The following is a 26,176-nucleotide window of genomic DNA, read 5'->3' as shown; positions in this document are numbered from 1 at the left end:
TGTCGTCTTTGAGGGACGGAACCCAGGAATTTATTACTGTTGGGAAGAATGTGAATCACAGGTTAGGGGCTACAAGGGTAACAAACATAAATCATATGCGACGTATGAAGAAGCATGGTCCGCTTGGATGATGTACTGCAACAAACAACGCACCGAAGAAAAAAAAAAGAAAACAAAGGTCACAGAAAATGTCCAAAAGAATCAACCAGTAGTGGAGAAGGTGAATTTTTCCATTAATTTATAGAAATATTATTTATTAGAAGAAATTATATATTTAATTTTTTTATGTTCGTTTTAGGTTTTAAGGCACATGATATTGCAGAGGACACAAATTCTGATGTGTTTCTTGTTCATCAAAGCATGAGAATATTGTTGTGTCACATATGTTCCGTTCGTGGTTATTCGGAGCCAATTTTCACAGTCGAGCGAAAACAGATTGTTGAAGGAGTTGAGTATCGTAGATACTACGGAACATTGGTTACGACTGATGTTGGGAACCTTGTATCATTGGGTAAATTTGCACCAAATGACTATGATGCTCAAGAGGATGTTTCCGCTTCATTGATTCGTCGACTACTAGCAGCAACGGGTAAAAAGATTCGTGACTACAACTACTATAATGTTCAAATCCTGGAGGACCAACTTGAAAAAACAATGAATCAAAATCTGGAGCTGGAGATGGAGGTTTGTCTGTTAAATCAACAGATGGCAAATTTGACAGCTGCGAAGGAAAAAGATGAAGAATGATTGTCTGAAACATGTATCCTACTCCCCCGTAGTGGGTGGATATTTTGTTTCAATTTTGAAGAACATGATAAATGTTTTTGTTTTTGGTTTTCGAACATTTTGCATACCGTGGTTATTCGCTGTTTCGTTTGGTTTATCATATTCTGTATGTTTTTATGTTTAATTGTTAAAGTTCCGACTCAACTCACCCAACGTTGTGTTTATTTATTTATGCAGTTAACATTCACTGTTTTATGCGCTCCAATTATTATTCATTCAAAGGCATATGTTACATACTACTAATTTCATTTTCTTTTGTTTTTAGATGGACAAATTCATTAATATTTCATTGTAGTGTGCATGTTTAAATTCAGTGGTTAAATATAAACATATTCTGTGTATAATTTATGTTAATTTAATGTAGTCAACTTGATTATAAACCCTAACAATATAATTGTAAAGTGAATCATTACAAATTATAAGACATAAAGAAAGTCATGTAATACACAATGTCTTACAAATGAAGAGAAACAACGTTACCCTTTTTGTACATATAGTATTTTCGGATCATGAGTAAAATAAAATTGAAGGACATCGTCCACCAAAAAGTTGTTTGAGCAGACGAAGTGATACCATCCTCCACCCATGTACCTTTTATCACAACTTCCCTTAAGTTGACACAAATATTCTTTACCTTCTTCATCTTGTATGACTATTTGTTGTTGTTCATCTGGGATAAAATTTGTAACCACATCACATGGAATAGTCTGCAACAGCAACATATTTTAACTATTAGTCATGAAAATTAGTAATTAAAATTTAACAAACTTGTCAGTACTTTATTAGTTAAAAAACTCACCAGGGGTTCAAATTGAAATAAATCATCTTCAGTAATTATTTTGATCCAACTTTTGTCAACCATAAACTGTTGTAAATTTTCTTCATCATTTACAATTTCATAATTAATTTCAAATTTGCTTGCAGAAAAAACCCTTATTAAGAACTTATTATGTTCCAAATAATGCATCCAAACCAAATGATTGTTTTTAAGATGATAACTTTGTACTAGTTGCAAAGCACCAGTCAACTGGTAATCAACTCCACTTGAGTCGTATGCTAATTGCAAAGAAAATTCATTTCCTGCAGGATCAGTAATGACGGCAACCCCAACATTCATCTTATCTTGCCAAAAGAAATTAAAAGTTCCTCCAAGTGGCAATATATCCTGGTATAAATTAATAAAAGGAAAAATTTCAACAAATAAAATTACATATTGATACAGACAAGTGCAGACATTTTATTTATAGACGACTAAGTATAAAATGATGAATACCTGTTCCTTATTTATGCTGGTTTTGAATGTTTGACAAAAGTTGGTTGAAAAATCAATACTACTTCTGTCTATGAATGCGTTTGGAATTGGATAATCTATTTCAACATATTTGTCATTGAATATACGTACATGGAAATAATTATTTCCTATAAAGTGCATCAAAATAATATGCACTGTCTTCATTTCATAGAAAGTTTCCATTCGAGTGCAGCCACTTCTAAACCAATGCTTATGTTTTCTTTTAGAAATTTCAAGAGTGCTGACATTCCCATTCGGATCCATGGCATAACATAAATCAGTAACCAGATGATGACCCCAGAATTTGTTAAAGTACTTGCATATTTTCATTGAATCCTGTATATTGAAAAATAAACAGTTTCATTGACAACGAAAACACTTGGTAAACACTGTTACTTAACATTATAAATAATATGAATTACCTCTCCTGGAGTTAATTTTGAACCCGAAGTTTTAAACCAGTATTTGAACTTCCCATTGTTAACAGATGTCGATGAAGATGCCATCTTAAAAATGTCAACAAAAATGTTTGTTTAGTAACAATTATATATGGTGTTGGATTCTGTACTTAAAATAAATTTCCAAATGAGACTGAATACAGACATACCTGGATGACACAAGGATGAACTGAAGTCTGAATAAAACCCAAACCAACGCAACACTTTTATACAATATCAGTTTGAATGTTTTATATTTTTGGTGAAATATGAATACCGTGTCTCGTATGAACGGTTGTGTTCTGGAAAAAAAATGACTCTTCTTTTCAACAATAAACCCTTCACAGAAAACACCAAATATGAACGGTTCGTACTTTACACTAAAATGGTACAACCCTTTACCCAAATGGATAATTGGATATTAATGATGTAAAAAAGAAAAAATAATAATAAGGCCAATCGACAGTAAAGCCAAAATGTAATAAATTTCTTCTTCCTATCACTGCGGTTAACAAATCGAGAACCAATTATGATTTCAGAAGTATAAAGTAAAAATCAAATCATACAGTGTTACACGCAGTAAGGACGGCGGTTCAGTATTAACAATAGTACACGTGTTATGAGACAGACATGTCATCTCTGTAAGATTTTCGGAAATTACTTTAAAACACAAAATAATATAGAATATTAAAAATATTATTAAAAATTACATTTTTAATGTTAAGTAATACTTTTTTTTTCTCTGTACATTTACTCTTAAAATTCTCAAATTGAAGTCATTTTGTTTCATTACTTCAGTATATAATTCAAAAATAAATATAAAATTTACCCTTCTATATATCTTATTTATTTAATAATATCTTTTTACTGGAATACACAGTTTTATATTTATTAAATAGTAAAAACCCTGCAACCTCATCCACTTAAATCTAGTTAAAATAAAAAATAATAAATAAATGTATACAAAGGGGTGCATAAATTAAACAAAGACTTGTACTTGACCGGACGTCGCACGTAGGGACTGCACTGTTTGGAAACTAAGAGATGCAACTTCTATCTACTATGGTTATGACTGTTCGTAAAAGTGATTTTTGTATAAATATCATCATCGTCATTTCTTACTCATCATTGTCTCACTTGTGGACCAATACAGTCGTCTCATTTTGTACACTGAACATCAGAATAAAAATGGCACTTCCATTGGAGATAGTAACGGAGATATTTTTGCGGGGACCAGTCAAATCATTTTGCAGAGCCAAAGCCGTGTGTAAGGTTTGGTTTGCTTTGTTTGCTGAATCTGTGGTGGCCAAAAGGCACTATGCCCTAGCAGTAGCACAAAATAGAATGGCCAAAAAGATTATGTTTTTCTCTTGTTTCGTAAATGAAATACTATGCGTAGAGGTAACGCACCCTGTTGTTGCTCCACTCGCGAGTTGCATTCTTCAAAACCCAATCGCCAAATCCATTCGCTACAGTAAAATCGTTGGTACATGTAGGGGTCTCGTACTAATATCGGTTCCTACATCCATGTTGATTTGGAATCCCTCTACCGGATTTACTCGATCATTTTCTCCATGGGCACCTGGTACAAACAGTATTTGCGGTGATGTCTTTGGTCTGAACTTCTATGGATTTGGTTATGACCGATCTGAAGACAATTATGTTGTCCTTCAAATTTATCTTAGTAAAACAGATTCATCCCATCGCGGTTTGCTGTATTCTGTGAATGATGATTCATGGAGGGATTTCGAAGATGACTCCCTTTCGACTATTTCACACCCTTCTGTTTGTGTTCATGAGGGATGTATGGGACTGTATTTTGGAGATTCTCTTCACTGGATTACTTTCAACTATGAAACACATGCTGATGTTATTTTGACTTATAATTTATTTGAGTCAAAATTTTATCAACTAAGTATTCTTGATGAAGTTGAATTAGAACACTATAGGCTGTGTTGTTTGAGAAATATAAGAGACAATTTGGCTTTATGTACAGTCATGCAGGATCACAACTGGGACTACACGGTGGACATATGGGAAATGAAGGAATATGGTGTCACCACATCTTGGTCTAAGTTGACATGTATGCAGGTCAGTAATCACTTTCCAGGGTATATGTTACCCGCCTGTTCTTCTGAGAATTGCCTTGTATATGTCAACACTGAAACCGGACGTATGGCCACATGGAATGTAATAGACGAGACATTAGAATATACGACTTTTGACCATGTACTCCCATTTGAACACCACATGATAGTCTGTGAAGAGACAGTTCTTTCAAGCTAAACTTAATGTAATTTTTCTCTTTTTTTACTGTAATTTTTTGGTTTATTTCCTGTAGGCATTGTATGTTAATGTTTAGCATAAATTATTTAACATGTTATCAATTGGTATTTGTAATGTATACAGTATATAATATATCAATTTAATTTTTTTTATTATATATATATATATTATATTATTTCATTTGTATATGGAATTTGAACCAATTTATATTAAATATAATTTTATTTATAAAGTATTCATTAATAGTTTATAAAGAATTTATTATTTTAAAATTAAGCGTTAACCAACATTAACACACATCGAAACGTTAAACCAAACAATCAGTATTGAAACTGAAAAACAAATAATTTAATAATATTGTCAAACATTTAAAATAACAAAAACAATTATAAATAATAAAGTTGAAAAACTCTTGTATATTATAAAATAAAATTAAATAATATTTAAATAAATTACAAACGTATTAACATAATATTTATATTAAATAATTCAAATATAATACATGCTACATTATGATAAAATTTAACAAATATAATAATAATTTATACGTATACAGTATTTTTTATACATAAATCATTAAAAAACAAAAATGTAAACCAAAAAATTAGTGCTAATAAACCCATGTGACCCTTCATGTGCTTTGCATACATACACGTAACCATTTCAAATTCGAAACTGCCCAAACCACGATGAAAACACCATAATTACACGTTCTACAAAATGAAATTTATTTTCAGAAGTGGCATACAAAGCATCTCATCGTAAAGGCCAAAACAACAATTTTTTCTTCGTCTTCCTCTGCCAAATTGGTAATATCCATTGAAGACAAACACTGAAATTCACCACCTTTGTCTTTGCAAAGGTAAACAACATCTACTTGTATCGTTCTATTTTATTCCAAACCCCTTCATATTTCAACTTTATTTTTTTAACTTTTGTTTCTTAACACAAAAATATTAACAACACTTAAATGTATGTATGTTGTTTTAGCTTTCAGTAAGTTTGGGTTTTTCATCATTTTTTATACTGTTATTATGAACAAAACATTGACTGTAAAAGTGTTTTGTTCGTCCCATGTATTTTCTTTGTTGCATGTTGTATATTAAATAAAAAAATTTATAATGCAGAAAATGGACCCTGTTATGAATTCTGATATGGATAACATAGTGAAACAGTTCAGATGTCCGTTATCACCAAATAAGGTTATCTTTTTTTATATTTTTTCTTTGCAATTGGATATAAATGATTTAACAGTATATTCAAATATTAATATTAATATTGATTCTTCGTTCAATTGTTTTGTTATTGTTATGATCGAATTTTTATAAATGCTAACTTTTACAGACACTGGAATGGTAAGATAGATGTAGGCGACTGCATCATAACAGACCCAAACGGGAATACGTTTAAACTTATTTTGAAAAATTTAGGTCAAACTGTTGGCATGTTTTATGGGGTAAAACAAATTGTAAATTTCTATGGTCTCACATCCGAACACATAGTTGACTTCTACTACAATGACACTAACACTTTTCATATGCGTATTTATAATTTTGCTGAGGAGGAAATATGCTATCCTCCGTTGAAAAAAGAAACCAACAACACTTCAACAAATATGGGGTAAACTTTACATACTCATAAACCCCAATGTATTATTATTTTAATACTATTTGTATTTTGTACTACTAAATTACACTTTTCATTTTCTCAGCATCGATACTGTCAAAATTATGCTACCTGAAATTCAAAAGGAAGATTTACTTGACAATCGTCAAACATTTCCACCAACCCAACTTCAATCACATCCTGCAACCCAACTTCATAAACATCCAATTGCTTGGTTTCCAACCATCAGCAAGGCCGCTTCATCCGGACGACAGCCTTTGGTGAGCAATTACATGAATTATATTTGTAGTTATTTTTTTATTAAATCAATTATATGTTTATGACCAACACCTTGTACTTGCGTTATTGCAGTATTTTCCAGTAAAATATGTTGATGTCTGGAACATTAACAACTACAAAATTTCTGTCTTGATTGATGAGCATGGAAATATGATCAAGTCTGACATTAACAGGAAGTCTAGTAAGCGCAACAAAAAGGAGTTTTACCTGGGCAAACAGTGGGGTCAGCTAATTAAGCGACAAGGATACAACCAACACCAAAAGTTGAAAGTTGAAAAACTCAATCACCCTAATTATTTAGTTTTAAATGTTCAAAAAGCTTAATTCAGTAGTTTATATTATACTTTTATTGGGGCCGGCTTAACGGTTTATGCTGCCCGGATTCCTTCTGTTTTTTCGTACACTGTTCCAAGTCAATATTTAACATTTTGTAATTACTTTATTTGGTACTCATACTTTAATATTGTCATTCTTTTATAACTAATTTTTATGTCTTTCATTAATAGTTGCATGAATTGGATTATGTACTTTGGTTCTATGTTCGCCAAATATATATTTGGTTCTATGAGACTAAACTCAACCATCGATAGTCGATATTAATGTGACTCAAATCCTAGTCACACATTGCTTCTCTTTGAAGGTCACACGAAATAACAATACAGGTCGACAATAATAAAGGTTTGTTCATTATTAAATTTAATTTTTATTTATTAATTATTATTAAATTTTTATATCATTTATTTTATTATTACTCTGATGCATGTTTATATTTTTTACTTAAATTTTGTCAGTATCATTATACCAATAAATCACAATTTTGGGATTAGGTTCATGATATATACACCACCTTTTGTTTATAACTACACCTCCTTTTTGAAAAAATTAATAAAATTTCAAAAATGTTTTGAATTTTTTTTGTTTTTAATTTATACTTAAACATGTACAATATTTATTTTAGTACTTTTTTTCTATACATCTTCCCTATTTTTTTTTTCTATTTTTACATGCACCTTCTTACCTTTCCATCTGTATATATAATCACCCTTCGGATTATACTTTTCACAGCCCAACAACATACCACAACACCAACCTCAATCGCAACTCAATTTTTAGATTTGGGTTTATAAATTATTTTTAAAATTATACTAATATAATATTATTTTCAACAAATAACCATACTACAAATCATTTTCGAGTATTGCTCCCTAACTCCATCTATCAACCACCAAAAACACAACATTATATTATTATGTGTAATTTATTTTAATATTTAACATCATCTGTTAAACATATTATCAATTGGTATTTCAATAATATATGTTATATATTATATAATTTTTTAAAAAAATTTGTTGTATGCAATTTGAAGGAAAAAGTTAAAAAAAAAATGGCTTATTTATGGAACGTCAAACGAGACAGAATGGAACGTCAAACGAGACAGAATGGAACGTAAAACGAAAGAATCAGAATGATTACTCATGACGGTCATCACTCATCAACCGATTTGACCCTTCACTTGGTTTCCATACATACACCTATGCATTTAAAAATCCAAAACCCCAACGCAGTATCCAACGATAATAATTAAAATTACTGTAAATTCATATTTTTTTTAATTCATTTAACAAAAGTCCAAATTCAAAATATCAAAACACCAATTCACAAATAAAGTTACACAACAAAAAATCAACCTTTTCATATTCTTCCTATTGCGTATCCGTAAACCCTAAAATCCATTGAACACAATCAGCCAACATCAGTCACTTTACAAACACAAAGTCGGCAATACACACACAAGTGCCATCATTTCATCATTCTCTCGACCCTAAACAAATACAAGACAACAACCCACTTTCATCTTCTCCGAAGAATCATCTTCTCTGAACAATCATCTTCTGCCCACAGTCATCTGAAAAACTTCAAAATCCTTGGTTAGTTAACTTCATCATCTTCATTATCGTTGTTGAGGCACAAAATTATTTTCTTTTTAGGGCTTAATGTTTATCATACTTTACTTGATATAAAAACCAAAACTTTACATGTTAAATTCGTCCATTACAGTGTTCTTCGTCTGTATTGTCTAATACAAAATAAAAAAGCACTGTTCTTCATTGCATGTATCCTTAATAATCATTTCATACATTGCATATATTATTTTTGTCAAAGGTTGTTTTTATGTCAACGGTTTAGGGTTTATGTTCGATTGTGGAATTGAAGCCTTCAATTTACTTGCCTTTGTTCCTGTTCAAGACATATAATGGACACTTTTAAAGACGCTGATCAGGAAAACCCACCAACACACTTCAGATCTGAAGTCTACCCAAATAAGGTTAACTTATTTTATGTTAAATCAAATTCAATAACAGAATTCCAACGTATTCATAACTTATGTTCTTCCATATTTTTGTTTTGTTTTTCTTTAGGGTCGCATCTATTTAAATGCAAAATTTTACAACTATTGGATCTGTAAAATTGAACCAGGCGAGTGTCTGATTACAGACCCACAAGGAAACTCCTTCAAGGTTTACCTCAAAAATTTATGTAAAACTGTTGCTATATTTAACAAAGGCGTAAATGACATGATTGATTTTTATGGTATAAAAAACAAACATATTGCTGAGTTTTGGTACAAGGGGTCAAACGAATTTAAGTTGCGTATCTATACTGCTGCTGAAGAGGAAATATCCTATCCTAAAATTAAAAACGAAAAAGGCCAGAGTTCTAAAAGGTACATATAATCCTAAACTATATTTCATTAACTTTAATTTATTCATTATTTATTTATTTTTTTATTAATCTGCACTTTGAATTTTCTCAGCAAGGTTAATGTCCCACTTCTCCACCCTAAGAATGAGATTATAGATTTAACAGAGGTTGATTCACCACCACCCGAAGAACAACTTCTACAACTGCCTTTTCCAACAGATCATATGCCAACACATCCTGTTCCTTGGTTTCATACTATAACAAAATCTGCGGCGACTGGAAGACAACCGTTGGTATGGAATTACATCATTGTTTTTAAATTAACAAAATATTTTATTTCTAAAATCAATATACATAATGATGTTAATAATTCACTTTCATTCTTATTTCCAGTATTTTCCGGTCAAATACGTTGATGTTTGGGGCATAGACAATTACAATTCTTGTGTCTTAATCAACCAACATGGACAGATGGTTGAAGCTGAGATTAAAAAAACATCAACACAACGAAACAAAAGGGAGTTTTATGTTGGCAAGGAATGGGGGCAGCTTATTAAAGGCCAACAATACAACACAGGCATACGACTTAAGATTCAAAAACTTGGAAACTTCAAGTTCCTGATCCTCCATGTTACGAAACCCTGACTTGGCCTTCTTATTTTATGCATCTTTTATAACTCTTTCACTTCATTTTACTGGTTCTGTATCATGACATTCTGTTTTTTTTATCAGTATCCCAATTAACAATCATGACAATTTCACGGTACTTTTAAAATCTATTTAACTTATTGCGTAATTTAAACCAACTTCATTTTTTTTACAGTATTATTTTTTAATTTATATCATAATTGGTTCCTGATGTTTTTTAAAATATGTTTAGCCTTTTATATATGTTTAGGGTTTTATATATGTTTAGCCTTTTATATATGTTTAGCCTTTTATATGATCGTCATTTCAATCAGACGTTGAGATAGGTATTTTCATCATACGAATATAACAGGGTGTTACATTTTCTCATTCCATTCTTTGATTGCATCATTTTAAGGGATAAATACAATGATGTGCTTCAGATTATTTTTCAATCTACATTATGTAAATCATACTTACGAACCAGTGGTTTTCTCCCTTACTGTTGGATTCTTTGTTTCACTTTATAAGCAAATTGCACATCCATGACACTTTGTTGAATTAACATTCCTTATTGGTGTCTCTAAAGATTAATTTATGGTTCAACTTCAATTATTTTAGTAATTTAAAAATAATTTGTAATAAATGTAATAAGCTGACGGATAATTCTTGACACTGTATTTGGTAGTCGGGATATATAATACGATATGATTTGAGAGTAACATATGATAAGACCATCATAAATTATAATGTTATTCAATGTTGGTGCAAACCATGTTAACAAATAAAATAACAATATTATATCATATGTTTTCTATTTAATATAAACTAACAACATATGATCAAAATTATGTTTAAATAACAATTTGTATTTCATTAAAATTATATATAACTTTTTAGAAAGTAATTTATAACTTTTTATTTAAAGCAATTTCAAAATAAATTTTTTTTAACTATATTATATAAGTTTTTTTTTTACCTACTTATTTTTCTAACTGGTTAAGGTTTGAATTTCAAAAAAAAATGTATTTATTTAAATTAATTTTTTTAACTATATAAAACTAAAATTAAATGTATATCAACGGCTGCATAAATTAAATAAACACTTGTATTCCACCGGACGTCGGACGCAGGGATTGCAGTGTTTCGAAACACAACGAAAATTACAAAAAATTTAAACACATTACAAATTTCATAAACATAAATTATTAAATACAATCAATTAAAATAATATTAAACAACTAATTACAATACAATCAACTATATACATATTATATATACGATGTTTCCGGTAACCTATAGGCACGTTAAACGAAACAAACCAAAACCCATGTCACCCTTCAAAATCGTAATATCCATTGAAGTCATTCACCCAATAATTTCAGCAATAAACCCCAATTTTGGGATTACACTTTCCACCTGCCAACAACATACAACAACACTCTCAATGGCAATAGCAACCCAATTTTTTCAAAAATTCAAAATATATTGGTTTCAAATTCAAATATTTGTATCTTTAAATATTCATGTATCATAATTTCATTACTGAATAATATTTTCCAACTACAATTAAATACAATATAAAATAAAACTCCTGCATAAATAACAACAAAAGTCACATTCATCTAAATTTTCAATCCAAACTATGTGAATTCATGCATTTCCATTCTACTGCAACCGCCATCAATAATTATCAGCAATCGATTAGTTCCAATATTACACATACACAACTAAAATAATATAACATCATACTAATACAATAAAAATTAACTTACTACTTCTCATACACCTACAATAACACACTTGAGTTACTAATTCATAAACATTACCTGCATCACTGAATGCTGGAGATAACGACACTTCATAACTATATATTGATTCTGACTGTGAAACAGACATGTCACCAACCCCATTATCAACTTCATCGCATTTGTCAAACAAATCTTCAATGTACTCATCTTCCTACAATGACAACATTAAACACATCACATCTAACTCTGTTTTACAAACAAATATATAATTTTAATATAATTTATATTCGTTACCTCTTCATTTTCGTAACCTACGTAACTTTCTTCAAATTCAATACTCATTTCACATGTGCTTTGTTCCATATCATCCAAATTCTGTTGTCTTCCACACGTTCTCATGTTATGACCTATTTGTTTACACAAACTACACTTATTACTCTTTTTTGATTTCCTACCTTTGCGCCATGAACCTTCAACAACACACCTTCCTTTACTTCTAGCAATGGCAGGATTTCTTATCACTACACTTAATTCATCATCCAATGCATTGCCTTCTTCGGATTCATCACCTTTTTTACCTCTTATTTCAGCTAATTCATTTACAACTTTATCCCTTTTATCAACATAATCATCATATGTTTCACATGCCAAAGTACTTAGCTCTTTAAAATACTCCATTAATGACAAGTATCTAGCATCTTTCTCAGAGTCCCACCTATGTCTACTAACATTGCCCTTCACTTCATCCTTCGCAACCTTAGTCCACCTTTTTAACACCAAACATTTAGGTAACTCTGATAAATTCAGATGAACCAACACTGCAAGTATATGATCACATGGAATGCCGACTGATTCCATTCTTAAGCACGAACACTTCAAATCACACGGTGTTGATTGATATGACACATGCCATTGTTTGTCAATCATTTCATATTTTCTCACTATGTATATACAACAACCAAATGTCTGCTTGCAACCAATCACCCTCATCAAAGATGAACTATGAAGCTGATCACGAAATAATTTTAGTATTTCTTTCGTATAACACTTTGCCCCCGATAGCTCAAGGTTATGATAATCTGTTTCTGGAACGGGATCACCATGAATTGATGCAAAGTCAGCTTCAACTTCCCTATAACGCATATAACTCACAAGACGATAAAATTGTTGAACAAACTCTGTCAGATTAATCTTCGGATGAATATATTTTTTCAACTCAGAATGTAATCCTTCACACCGAGAAGTTGCCCTAAAACCACCAAAGAAAGCCCCTCTAATATAAGCTGTACACCACATCTTCCTCTTTTCAAATAAGTCTATAACCCAAGGATGATCATGCAACTCAAATTTGTTCAACATTTCAGACCACTTCTTTCGAAATTCACCAATTTCATACTCACCCAACATGCATTTTCTTAGATCCTTTGTAAATGCTGGCTTCTTAATGTTAGTTGTCGCATTCCTTAATAAGTGCCATGCACACAATCTATGCTGTGAATTAGGAAATACCTTTCTTATCGCATTTTTCATTGCAACATCACCATCAGTGATAATAGACATTGGAGACTTTCCTTTCATGGCTTCTACAAATTGCCCAAGTACCCATATATATGTTTCTACAGTTTCATTTGAAACAATAGCACTCCCAAATACTATCGTATGATTGTGATGATTAACACCAGAAAATACAACTACAGGACATAAATACTTATTTTTCCCATAGGTTGCATCAAATGCTAACACATCACCAAAAACTTCATACTCCATCTGCATCATGCCATCACACCAGAACAAATGTTGCAATCTGTTTTCCTCATCAACAGTGTGACCAACATACATTAAAGGATCACTGCGTTTTAAACCATTCAAAAATTCCAGTGCACATTTTGAATCCAAACCTTGCAACCTTCTTTGCCTTCCAATTTGATTGTATATGTCCTTTTTACAAAAAGAAAGTCTCTCATACCCTCCAGGGTGATCTGCAAGTGACCCATAAACTTGAGGAGTACTTATGCCAACTTTTCTCATTTTATTCAACTGCATTATATCTAACTCACTCATATCTCTATGAGAAGCTAACATTCTACAATACTTATCTTCCAAAAAACTATGGTTGTGGTCATCCACAAAATATGTAATGTACCATAGTCCACATCTGCTATCAATATGCACTCTTAGTTTTGCTTCACATCCGCACCTTGTCTCCGGTGTTTGCTTTCGCTTTCGATTCTGTATGTTCAAACCACGGTTATCTCTAAATCCTTCCTTGAAACAAACAAAGGTTTGTTGTAATTTTTCCCCCTTAATATTTCTCAAAATCTTGCTCTTTCTTGCGGCAAATCCATTAACTTTTGCAAACCAGTAATAAAATAAATAAGCCATCTCAACACTTACAAATTGAACATTCCTAAGCTCATGGGGACTTAAATGCAAATCTAAATTAAAAATATCATCCAAAGTAGAAACTATCACCCCGTTTTCACTGTCAAAAACCTCAAATCTTCCTTCATTAACAACATTTTCCACTTCTTCATCACAAATTTCCTGTAAATCAATAACCAAATTCTCATCTTCCTCATTCTCATTTATATTATCTTCTCCTTCACTTATTCCTTCAAAATTAAACACCCCTTCATTTATGCCTTCAAAATTATCTACTCCTTCATTTATGCTTTCACAATTATCTACTGCTACTGCCACCTAAAAAGTTTTAATCCTCAATTAAAGCTTTTCAGAACATCAGAAAATTAAAAACAATATCAACCTTCATCATCACACTTATCACACACATGACACAACGCAATATTAAAGGATACAACCCTAAACATGACACAAATGTCACTTACCTCTATACTTGAATTCTCAAACTCCATTCTACTTTCACGTTTAATAACAATAAGTCAATCTATGAACATCAAAACACTTCCGTAGCAGTTAATCTCTCTATTAACTGTACACACGAGAAACAGATGTATCAACAAAAATCCACATACATATAAAATCAAATGCAAAATAAACAAAAAACGTTAACCTCCAAAACGGATTCTTTTGTACGCCACACTTTAGGTTTCAACAATAAAAAAAATCGATTCGTCACCTCTTAAACCTAACAAATCTTCGCACCGGTTGCGGAGTACCACCAACAACAACGGACGGGCCACCGGAGGCCCACTTCGAACAGATCCACAAAAGGACCACGACGCCAATCGCACCTCGTAATCGGAACTGACACAACCAAAACACCACACCCTAATAAACCTTAAAACACAGACAAATACAAATTTTACAAGGACTACTTTGCAATATATTACATCTTACTCATTATATTATAATCTGAACCCTTCAATATTATAATATTATATCTACGGTCATCATAAACCTTACACATGCAGCACGGATGGACCACTTCTCCAACTTTCCTATCAGAGACTTCACCCTGAAAAATTATCATTAGAAAAGGGCATTTCAAAGAGTGTATCATGCAAAACTAGTTGAAATTTGCTTATATTCAAGAATATATATATATATATATTCTTATAATAAATAACTGGGTGTAATTTTTTATTTTACGGCCTGTGGTTGTATGTGGTGGCTTGATTTGGACATTAGCATAAAATGAGTGAAAATAAAAGAAAAAGAAATATTGAAAAAATATAATCCATTAGTTTAAAAATTAATAAATCTGACGGCTGAAATTTCTTTTCCTATTGTGGGAGACACTAACAAGTCTCACCCTATAAGTCAGTCATACAATTTAGGATATTGAAACCTCAAACCATAAATACGAGCGCCTTCATTTAATGAATGTTATTAATTTTACAAGAATAAAATGAAAAATACATATCATGATATTAATACATTATATATATATATATATATATATATATATATATATATATATATTTTAGACAAGAAATTAAAATATGACAATTCCAACGGAATTCAAATATTGAGCCAACCTACTCAAAATGTTTCTATGGCTATGTTGCACGATAATGTCATATTTTTTAAAATTGTTTGCAGGAAATAATTTGATATAAGATAATTACATAAGCACTTGTATACTAAATTTAGCGTTTTGACTTAGCTATGTAGCCTATGCTATTGTAATACTTACGAATTATAGATTTAATTAGGAGATGCTATGATTTGGATCTATGCTGCTGTTGTAGATAGTTTGCATGAGTCAAAATAGGATTAAGGAATTCATGGTTTAATAAGATTAAGGAATGTTTATACTTTATAGAATAGGAAGTTATGTCATGCAATTATATCAAAGAACCAAAAAAAAGAAAAAGAAAAAAGAAGGAACTGTGACGGATACTTGGCGTGGGCCTGATTAGGCAAAAAAAAAAATTTAGATTAGGCTTTTTTTGATGAGATTCATGAGAATGGACCCTTAGTCATTTCATAAGAGGCTGATGATATATACACCTCCATTTTTTTATACATACACCCCTTTTTAAAAAAAATATTAAATTCTTAAATTATCCTTAATATTATTTGGAATAAAAAAAAATTATCCTGGAAAGTTTTTTTCGGAGATGTATTTGTACATAATTATGGAAAGTTCTTTCCGGAATACTAAAATTACTATTCCGGAAATAACTTTCCGTCGGAATAATTATAGAAAGTACTTTCCGTAACACTAAAATTACTATTGCGGAAAGTTCTTTCCAAAATTATGGTAAAAAATACACACACTGTTAATATTCCGGAAAGAATTTTCGCAATAGTAATTATAGTGTTACAGAAAGTATTTTCCATAATTATTTTGACGGAAAGTTATTTTCGAAATAGTAATTTTAGTATTCCGGAAAGTACTTTCCGTAATTATTCTGACGGAAAGTTCTTTTTGGAAGGCTCATGATATATATACCTCTTGTGTTTTTTTTATAAGTACACCTTCTTTATTTTTTTAAAAAAATTATAAAATATTATATATATTTTTTAATTTTATACCTTTAACTTTCAATTTTCTAATTTTTTATTTTTTTTCACACACTTTTTTTTTCTCTTTCAATTTTTACATGCTACCAAAATAGGTGGGGTGAAAGAAAGATAACGGGGTGCATGTAAAAATTGAAAAAAAAAAAAAAAGAAAGATCTGTAAAGAAAAAGTACTAAATTAAATGTTGTGAATGTAAAATTAAAAAAAAAAACAAAAAATTAAGAATATTTTAAAATTTTAATTATTTTTTTTGAAAAGGAGGTGTATATATCATTAACTTTGAAAAACACTTTCTAGAATAATTTTTTTTATTCTAAATAACATTAAGGATAATTTAAGAATTTAATATTTTTTTTAAAAAAGGAGGCGTATGTATAAAAAAAATGGAGGTATATATATCATCAACCTTCATAAGATACGTTATTCTCACTCTTTTTTTCTTCTTCTTCTTCATTTTCCGCTCTCAAATTTTTTTTAAGACTTGAATATATTTTTAATTTTTGTAAAATGAATTGCTTTTTATTTTCATGTAATTTTTTTTAACTAAAAAATTAAAACATGATAATAAAGTTAAAAAAATTATTTTTCTATACATATTACTCTAACTTTTATTAATAAAAGAAAACACAATAAAACGATGGAAGATGTAAAGAGACGGCAGAAGAAAAGGAGTGGGAGTGAGAAAAAAAAAAAAGGTGTGAATAAGTGATTAAATTAGGAAATTCCAAAAAAAAGAAAATGGAAATGGAAAGATAAAAAAAGGTATGTGAAAATAAACATGGGTGGTTTTTGTTGGACAGATGAACATACTACATCTTCATGGGGCCACTCTTGGATTGACTTATAGGTTGTAATTTTATTGACTTATAGGTTGTAATTTTAAACAACAAAATAGAAGAAAGAAAAAAAAAAAGGACGATTTTATTACAAAGCATATGGAGTTATGGACGGATGAACCGATACCAATTACCAAGTAAGAAAAGAAAACATAGAAACATTAACGAGAGTCACTAAATGTGATCAATTAATGTTTTTTAAGCTGAAATCAATTATTAATAAATTAGTAAATCTTTTATACTAGTAACATGATTAAAAAGAAAAAATATGATTAACAAAATTTAAGAAAAGCTAATTGCATTCATTAATAAGGCTCTAGTGTTGTGACTTGTAACAGTGGCACACAATCATTAGATTCATAAATGGACAATACAGTTGGCAATTTTTACATAAAGACTGACAAGATGGTCAATCCATATGCTGTTTCAATTGAAATTTCAAATTAGGACCCTCTTAATTAAGAAATTAATAATTAATAATTAACAAGATAAAATCCCAAAACGTCTTTAAGCCACGGATTAACATTTTTGTACATTAAAAATTATAAATATATTATCCGACCAAAATCTTATTCTTATCTGTCTCGAAATTAATTATGTGTGAATTTGAAAAGCAAGCGTGCATATGAGCGACAATACATGATACATCCAAAAGGAAACGTCGTTTAGCGGATAAGGGTATTAATGTCATTTACTATTGTCATTTTCATGTTTGTTTTTTTTGTTCTTCTGAAGTGAGTCACCGTTACTTTCTCTCGTTGGTTATCGGTGTGGGTGGGTGATCCAAAGAGGCTCAGAAAAGGGGCAACTTCGCAACTCGTGAATCGATTACTGTGCAAATCGTCGATTCTTTCTGTGAGTAATTCCAGTTTTTATGAATCGCAGCTTTTGTCCACATTTTCGATTCTCTTCGCTTTTTTACTTTTTCTCCCAGTTTATCGATTTGTGTATATCTTTTTGGTTTAGGGTTATCCTAGCTAGATTTTGTTGGAGATTATGCTCAATTGCATTCGAAGCGACTTGATCATTTTTTTATAAAATAATTGGGGATATAGTTTGTATTAATATTCACACAAAAAAAGAATTATAAAAAAATATTGTTTCAGTGAATGAGCCTCTTCTTAGGCGTTCTATTTGGTTTATGAACAATGATTGATGAAAATGAGGTTAGTGTGTCGAATACGCCTGTGAAATTGACTTTTGGAATCCCTGGTGTTGAACTCGTGTGTGTATAAATTGAAAGATGTAAGTTGTTGGTATTGTTTTGGTGCCTTTTATTAAGGTAGTAAATGGAGCATAAGTTTGTTTATCTGTCTTAAAATTGAACCTGAATCACATGTCTTTTGTGCAGAAAACATAGTGGGCACTGGTCACGCTTTAGAGTTCTGGTTGAGGGATTGAAGCGTAATTAGGTGGAGGAGGATGGCTTGTAGGGGTTGCTGGGAATGCCTTTTGAAGCTTTTGAACTTCATTATGACCCTTGCTGGTCTGGCCATGGTGGGTTACGGGATTTATTTGTTTGTTGAATACAATAAAGCTTCGGATGATACTCTCACTGTCGGTGGTGATCAAACTCTACTTCAACTTGGCCGACCCATGCTAGTGGCTGTGTCTCTGTCCAACAGTTTTTTAGATGATTTGCCCAAGGCTTGGTATGAATGCTGCTCATCTCTTGCCAATATTTGGGGCTTATCAAATGATAAGTAACTTGTATTGATTAGTTTGTAGGATATAAAGTAGACAATAATGCTTTTGTTTTGATTAGTATTTCCTGCTGTAACGGTTTCCTTAATTTTATCTACTGAAGTAATTTGTGTTTGAAAGTATCACCTGTGCTTGGGGAGGGGGGTGTCAATTTTCTTTAGCATTGTATGTCTAAGATAAAATGTTCAGGAAAAGAGAAGACTCCCTACAACTTGCTTTTGAAGCAATAATTGGTGAAACATAATTGGGACTTGCTACCAAATTTACTTAAGCTCATAGGAATCAAACCTCTTCAATCTGTTTCAGTGACATGGTCTATATCTTAAGCTCTTAATCTGGTCAACTTCAGTAAGAGCAATTATGTTTCGAATAAGCTTTAAGAATGGCTTGCCAGTTGATTGTGGTTATGTAATAGTTGGAAGCATCCTTGATCACTTGCTAATTGGTACCCTACTTTTTGTTGTCAGTGTTGAAGAAAACAAACTTCGAATAAACTTGCTTTATTCACTTTTTGTATTGCAATACCAAATATGAATTTGAATTGTGATGTTTAGACCTACTGGTGACATCTTTGCGTGTGTTTGGTTTACCATTGAAAAGTTGCAAATCCTTGTTCCACGGAAAAAAGAAAAAAAGTTACTTCTCCATTAGATGCATTGCAAAGAGTGAACCTCTGTTTGCAATGATGCAAATGGTTCCCCAAACACGGCCTTTGTATTTGTGTGATAAGGACAAATACTGATAATAGACACATGTATATTTTCTCCTTGATAGTTTTTTACTGGATTCATCCATATGGAATTGTTGTCACATATATATTGTTTTACAAAAAGACATTGACCCAGCTCAATCTATATTGTCTTTGCACTGTCTTACACTGATTGTGTATATCCTGTTTGGCAGGTTCATTTACTTATTTATTGGAATTGGTGCAGTCCTCTTTGTCATTTCTTGTTTCGGTTGTATTGGAGCTGTGTCACGGAACGGGTGCTGCCTGAGCTTTGTATCCTTCTAGAATGTCTTACAATTACATTGCCAAGCAAATTTAATGGCATGATATATGTCTTCCACTCTCTCTTAATCTGTGTGTGTGTGTTAATCTTGAAGGAGTTGTTATTGGCTTCCTTAATCCAACAAAGTATTCAGTTTTAGTGTTGTTGTTGATCTTAGTAGAGCTGGGATTTGCAGGCTTTATATTTTTTGACAAAAGCTGGAAAGAAGTAAGTTGTCTCTAGTAATTTAGGGTATGAAATTCAATAAGTTAAATTTTTAATCTTATAATTATATTTCTTGCAGGAAATTCCTACAGACAAAACTGGGGATTTTGACATGATATATGGATTTTTGAGAGAGAACTGGAATATTGTGAAATGGGTTGCTCTTGGAATTGTTATCTTTGAGGTATGCAAGTACATTCATGATCAGCATTTAAAAACAAAGAAGCAGTATTGTTTCATGGTTATGCTTATGTCCTTGTGCTGTTGTGCATGCGCTCACAGAGAATATGTGCAAGTACTTCTTCAGCCAAATAATCATTTCTAGAAAGGACGCTTAGAACTAAATACTCTATTTTGGATCATAGTTAGAATTGCATGCTTCAATACAATTTGGCAAACTAGCGATTGATATCATGTGAAGAATTGTAGGGGACTTTAAATTGTGATACATGGATGAATCGGTGTTGTCTCATATGATTCATGATTCAGCATTTTTTTTCTTTTGGCTAAAAACCTAATTTGGGCCTTTATAATCTTTTTTTGTTTCAATTTAGTCCCTCATTAATTTTTGGTCTCAATTTGGTCTCAAACTAATTAATTGGTTTCAATTTAGTCCCAAATTAATTAATTGGTTTCAATGTGGGACTTTCCGTCCAAATTGCTTTAACGGTGTTAACTTTTGGCCACGTGGACGCCACGTAGATGCATACGTGGATGCCACGTGAGAATTTTTTTTAAAACACCTGGACCCAGAACGGCCCGTTCTGAAACCGGAACGGGCCGTTCTGGGTTCACTTTTGGTGTGTTAATTTTGCATCCGGAACGGCCCGTTCCAGGTGCAAAATTAACATAACGAAAATGCAACCAGAACGGCCCGTTCCGGTTTCAGAACGGGCCGTTCTGGTTTTATTTTATTTTATTTTATATATATATATAAAATATTAATAATTTTATAAAATATATATTATTAACTATATTTTAATTATGTTATTATATCTAATAAAATAAATATATTAATATTTTTTTTTATATTTTATTTTATTATGTTTATTTTATTAATTTTTATCATTTTATTCTTTTAATCTTAAATAAGTTGCAAAAAATTATAAAGTGATATTTAAATATTTCTTCAAACAGAAAGAGAAAGAAAAAATTATTACTCTATTTATAAGATAATTATATTTTATAAAAATAAGTAATTTTAAAATTTTTACCATAAAAAAATATTTTTCAAAATTATTATATTTTTTAATAAAATTAATCAAGAATATTGGTTTAATTGCATTTTTTATCTCTCAAGTATTACAATTGTGCAGTTTTGTGATCTCCAAGATTTTAATTGCATAATTTTAGTCCTTAAAGAATTACAATTGCGCGATTTTGGTCCTTCAATTTTTAATTGAACAATTTTAGTCCCTCGAATATCATAATAGTATGATTTTTGTTTCTCCCATTAAAAATTAATAATTTTAATATATATATATATATATATAATGTTTTAAAATTAAATAATTATTTATCTATTCAAATTAACGTATATTATAATTTTCGATATTATATCAATAATATTATTAATATATTTATAGATAAACTAATAATTTGATAAATATAACTTGTTATATATTAATATACTTTTACAAAAATATAAGTATATTAATTAGAAATATATATCTGATCTTATATATTTATATTTTTGTAAAAGTATATTAATATATATTAAGTTATATTTATCAAATTATTAGTTTATTTATAAATATAGTAAAAATATTATTGATATTAATTTATCAGTAATATTAAAATAATAATAATATATAAATTTTATTTATTTAGTAATAATAAATATATATCATTTGATACATTAAAAAAAAAAATATACGTTAATTTAAATAAACAAACAATTATATAATTTTAAAACATTATATATATATATATATATATTAAAATTATTAAATTATTAAATTTTTAATGAGAAAGACTAAAATTGAACAATTATGATATTTAAGAGATTAAAATTGTTCAATTAAAAATTGTGAGATTAAAATTACACAACTATAATCTTTTAAGGACTGAAATTACTCAATTAAAACTTTAGAGATCAAAATTGCATAATTATAATATCAAAAACACAATTAAGCAAAGAATATTTTATTCACAGTTTTGGAACGGGCTGTTCTGAATCCAGAACGGGCCGTTCTGAAAGCAGAACGGACCGTTCTACTGATGGTGTTTTAATTTTGCAACCAGAACGGCCCGTTCCGGTTTCAGAACGGGCCGTTCCGGTCCAGGTGTTTTCAAAAAAATTCTCATTCACGTGGCCAAAAGTTAACTCCGTTTAAATAATTTGGACAGAAATCCCACATTGAAACTAATTAATTAATTTGGGACTAAATTGAAACCAATTAATTAGTTTGGGACCAAATTGAAACAAAAAATTAATGAGGGACTAAATTGAAACAAAAAAAAGATTATAAGGGACCAAATTAGGTTTTTAGCCTTTTCTTTTTGATTCTCTTTCACTAATTATCATCAAATAAAATGAAAAGGCATAATTCTAAATTGTGTAACCGATAAGAAACTGAAGGAGCACAAATGAAAGCACCTGCACCCTATTTGATTATTCTACTGCTCTAAAAAAGAAAGATTATTCTACTGCTCTTTTTATTCTTCTAAAGTAGTCTCACGTAGTCACACACTCATTCTATGCACTTCATTTGGTGTTTCAGTGCTCTGTTTTCATTCTTTTGAAGTTGTGGCTTCACACATTCATGACATACAATTTTGTTTTGCAAGACTTACAGTCAAAGGTGTTTGTAAACACATTCAAACTCAAGCATTGAACACTACATACATCATTTATATTATATTTCAAGCTATTTTTTTATGTGCCTTCTTTAGAATTCATATGATTCACAAATTACAATTAAAAAAATAGCATTGCATTTCATGGTTTGAATTGATATTTGATAGCCTTGTTTTTTTATGTTTGATTCCTTGATCAGGATTCAGGAAAATACTGTTTTTCCGTTGATAGAAATATTAACAGATCATGCGAGTTAATTGAATTATTACCACCATCCTCTTAATAATTATATGGGAGCTAAGCTAACTGTTAATTATAATATTTTTTAGCCATTTTTTATAGTATTACTTTATTGATTAAAAGTGGACTTCTGGGGATATAGTTTTGTAGGGACTTAACTTTTTGAACAAGAAAAAGCAGCTTTATCTTGAGCCAGTTTGTTTAAACTTAAAAAAGGTGATTATTTAAAAAAAAAAAAAAAAAAAAAACACTTCTTAAAAATTGCTTTTTAAGAACTTTTTTAAGCAGGTAGAATTTGCTTCTTAAAATAAAAGAAGCAGAAATCTACTTAATTTTAGAATAAGCAGTTTAGACAGACACATTAAGAAAGCATAAAACTGCTTATTTTATTAATCAAAAAAGTGCATTTTCTAAGAAGTAAGTTTAAACAAACTGCTCATTAATTGATGCTAGGAGAGAGAGAAAGCAACAAGAAGCGGGAGAAGAAATGGAGTACATACAGGATTAAGATAGGCAAATTTGACTAATTCAGTGATTTTCAATTTTAAAGATTAAGAAGTTTTGGAAACAAAGTGCCTTTGGAATTCCTTAACCATGATAGGAGTGAGGAGAGACCAACTGTGAAAAAGTTATAGAGATGTACATGGTAATATGAATATGATGTACCAATTGTTGTTTATGGAATTGCAGGCCCTTCTTTTTGTGTTGGCCCTTATTGTTAGGGCTGCCAATAGGCCAGCAGAGTATGATAGTGACGAAGAGTACATTAATCCAAGGCAGCAGTCCCGTCAGCCTTTGCTCAACAGACCAGCAGGCCCAGCATCAGGTGCACCAGCTGCTGGCACACTTGATCAGCGTCCAAGCAGAAATGATGCTTGGAGTACACGGATGAGGGAGAAGGTGCAATCCTTTATCTTTGTAGTTAACTTTATCTATTTTTCTTGTTATGGGGAAATTTTCTTTTGTTTGTCTTAACTGTGCTTTTATAACCAGTGCCTTATCAGGACAAGGAGGTTCATCTTTTATGCATAACAAATGAATTGTGTATACTATTTAAGGACAATGAGTGCTATTTAATGTTTTCATATTAAACTAAAATTATAATTAGAAGTAATCCAATTCCTTAAAAAATAAGCATGTTTTTCTGAAAACTAAAGAATAAATATTGCAGTTTTAACACAAGAGTTTAAATTTGATTCACTTTTAGTGTACTACCTTTCACAGTCAGGAAACAAGAAAAAACCATACGAGCTTTTTTACTTCCAGGGAAAGCTTTCTCACCGCCACTTAAACTGATAGGACCATCCTAAAAATGAAATCCTATTCCTTATTTTCTTTATTGAGAAGTGCTAGCAACACACTCTCTAACACACTCCTCTTAACACACTTTCATTGGCTACAATTTATCAAAAACTACAAAATCAGAAAAGAGAGTAGTTAAATAGAGTGAGGCCCACCAAATTTTGTATTTTCTAATAAAATTCAACCAATCAGAGTGTTTAAAAGAATGTGTCAAAGGGTGTAAGAGGGTGATGCTAGCATTTCTCTTTCTTATTTATTTCATACTAAAACTTTCAAATTGTTTATTCCGATATCAAATTTGAAACAAATTACTTTGGAAGGAAAACAAACTATTTTCAATAGATCAGTAGTCTACAATTTTCTTCCATCTATGATTTTATTGAGCATTTTGACAAGTTTATTGATTATGATGAGATTTTACATGTTTCTGCAAATATAGCATCATTATAATAGCAGTATTTCAATATAGGAATTTCACGAGACCTCAGGAAGTATATAGATCATTCTGTGGACTTCATGTCTTCATAAATGCTAAACCTGTTTTGTCGTATCACTTATGTTCCTCAGGTGTCATGCAAAGCAAGATATCCTTTTGTACATAGACTTCTTGCAATAACTCTCTTTGCAATCTGAAGCGAAGACTTAAGTATTTACTTTTGGTTTTGTTTTGGTTTTGGACCATCCCTGATTTGTTGCTTAAGAGATGATTGAAAACTCGGATAATTATTCTTGTTCTGTACAATGGTTGTGAAATTATATGTGGTTGTCTGACATTGAGTGTTCCATATGCAGTACGGGCTGGACACTTCAGAATTTACTTACAACCCATCAGAATCACACAGGTTCCAGCAAGTAAACTCACAGCCAACTGAAGAAAGGAGCCGCTGCACCATTATGTGATCACTTTGCATTGCTCCAAAACCACAGCATACTGAATTTCAATGATTGTTTTTATGGGCAATGACGTTGAGGTTAAGTTTGTCAGAAAACTCTCTTTCTTTCCTTGGTTTCTGTACCATTCGCACTTCACTGGATCTCCATTTCTTTTTTCCAAGACACGGCAGCAGCATCTTCATTTTGTTGTGTGTAAACATTCTGCCGAGTGAACATAAAAATTTATTTTCTTTGTTATGTTCATAGTTTAGGGGAGAAAATGAAGTCGGTTTTCGTTATAATGTGATTGTTGGCTGGAAACCAGTGCTTTATACCTTCCTTATTTTGAATTGGTGTCAACTGATCCTTGTGTCACTTGTGTTGTGTGTATGATTATGTGGGGATATTCGCGCACAAATTCAAATATACTACCACCTGCATCCAGGTGTTCATTTTGTGTGAAA

At 30.7% G+C, this 26,176-nt stretch overlaps 2 protein-coding genes across 2 annotated transcripts; one reads left to right on the top strand and one right to left on the bottom strand.

Moving 5' to 3' along the window:
- Window positions 1–9,002: 9,002 nt before the first annotated feature.
- On the bottom strand, window positions 9,003–15,169 carry LOC145958364 (protein FAR1-RELATED SEQUENCE 5-like). Its single transcript, XM_083075347.1, has one exon. The coding sequence runs from the start codon at window positions 14,169–14,171 to the stop codon at window positions 12,030–12,032; it is 2,142 nt and encodes a 713-aa protein (XP_082931473.1). The 5' UTR covers window positions 14,172–15,169; the 3' UTR covers window positions 9,003–12,029.
- A 3,102-nt stretch (window positions 15,170–18,271) lies between these two features.
- LOC109792770 (tobamovirus multiplication protein 2A) lies at window positions 18,272–26,176 on the top strand. The gene is made up of 7 exons (XM_020352201.3): window positions 18,272–18,431; window positions 18,928–19,228; window positions 20,184–20,283; window positions 20,420–20,500; window positions 20,577–20,681; window positions 24,228–24,437; window positions 25,632–26,176. The coding sequence occupies exons 2-7, from the start codon at window positions 18,999–19,001 to the stop codon at window positions 25,737–25,739; spliced, it is 834 nt and encodes a 277-aa protein (XP_020207790.1). The 5' UTR covers window positions 18,272–18,431; window positions 18,928–18,998; the 3' UTR covers window positions 25,740–26,176.

Source organism: Cajanus cajan, chromosome 5 (assembly GCF_000230855.2).
Source record: "Cajanus cajan strain Asha chromosome 5, NIPB_CcT2T_4, whole genome shotgun sequence".
Lineage (NCBI taxonomy): Eukaryota > Viridiplantae > Streptophyta > Magnoliopsida > Fabales > Fabaceae > Cajanus > Cajanus cajan.
Note: the sequence above shows the minus strand (reverse complement) of the source record. Positions and strands in the feature narration are given on the sequence as shown.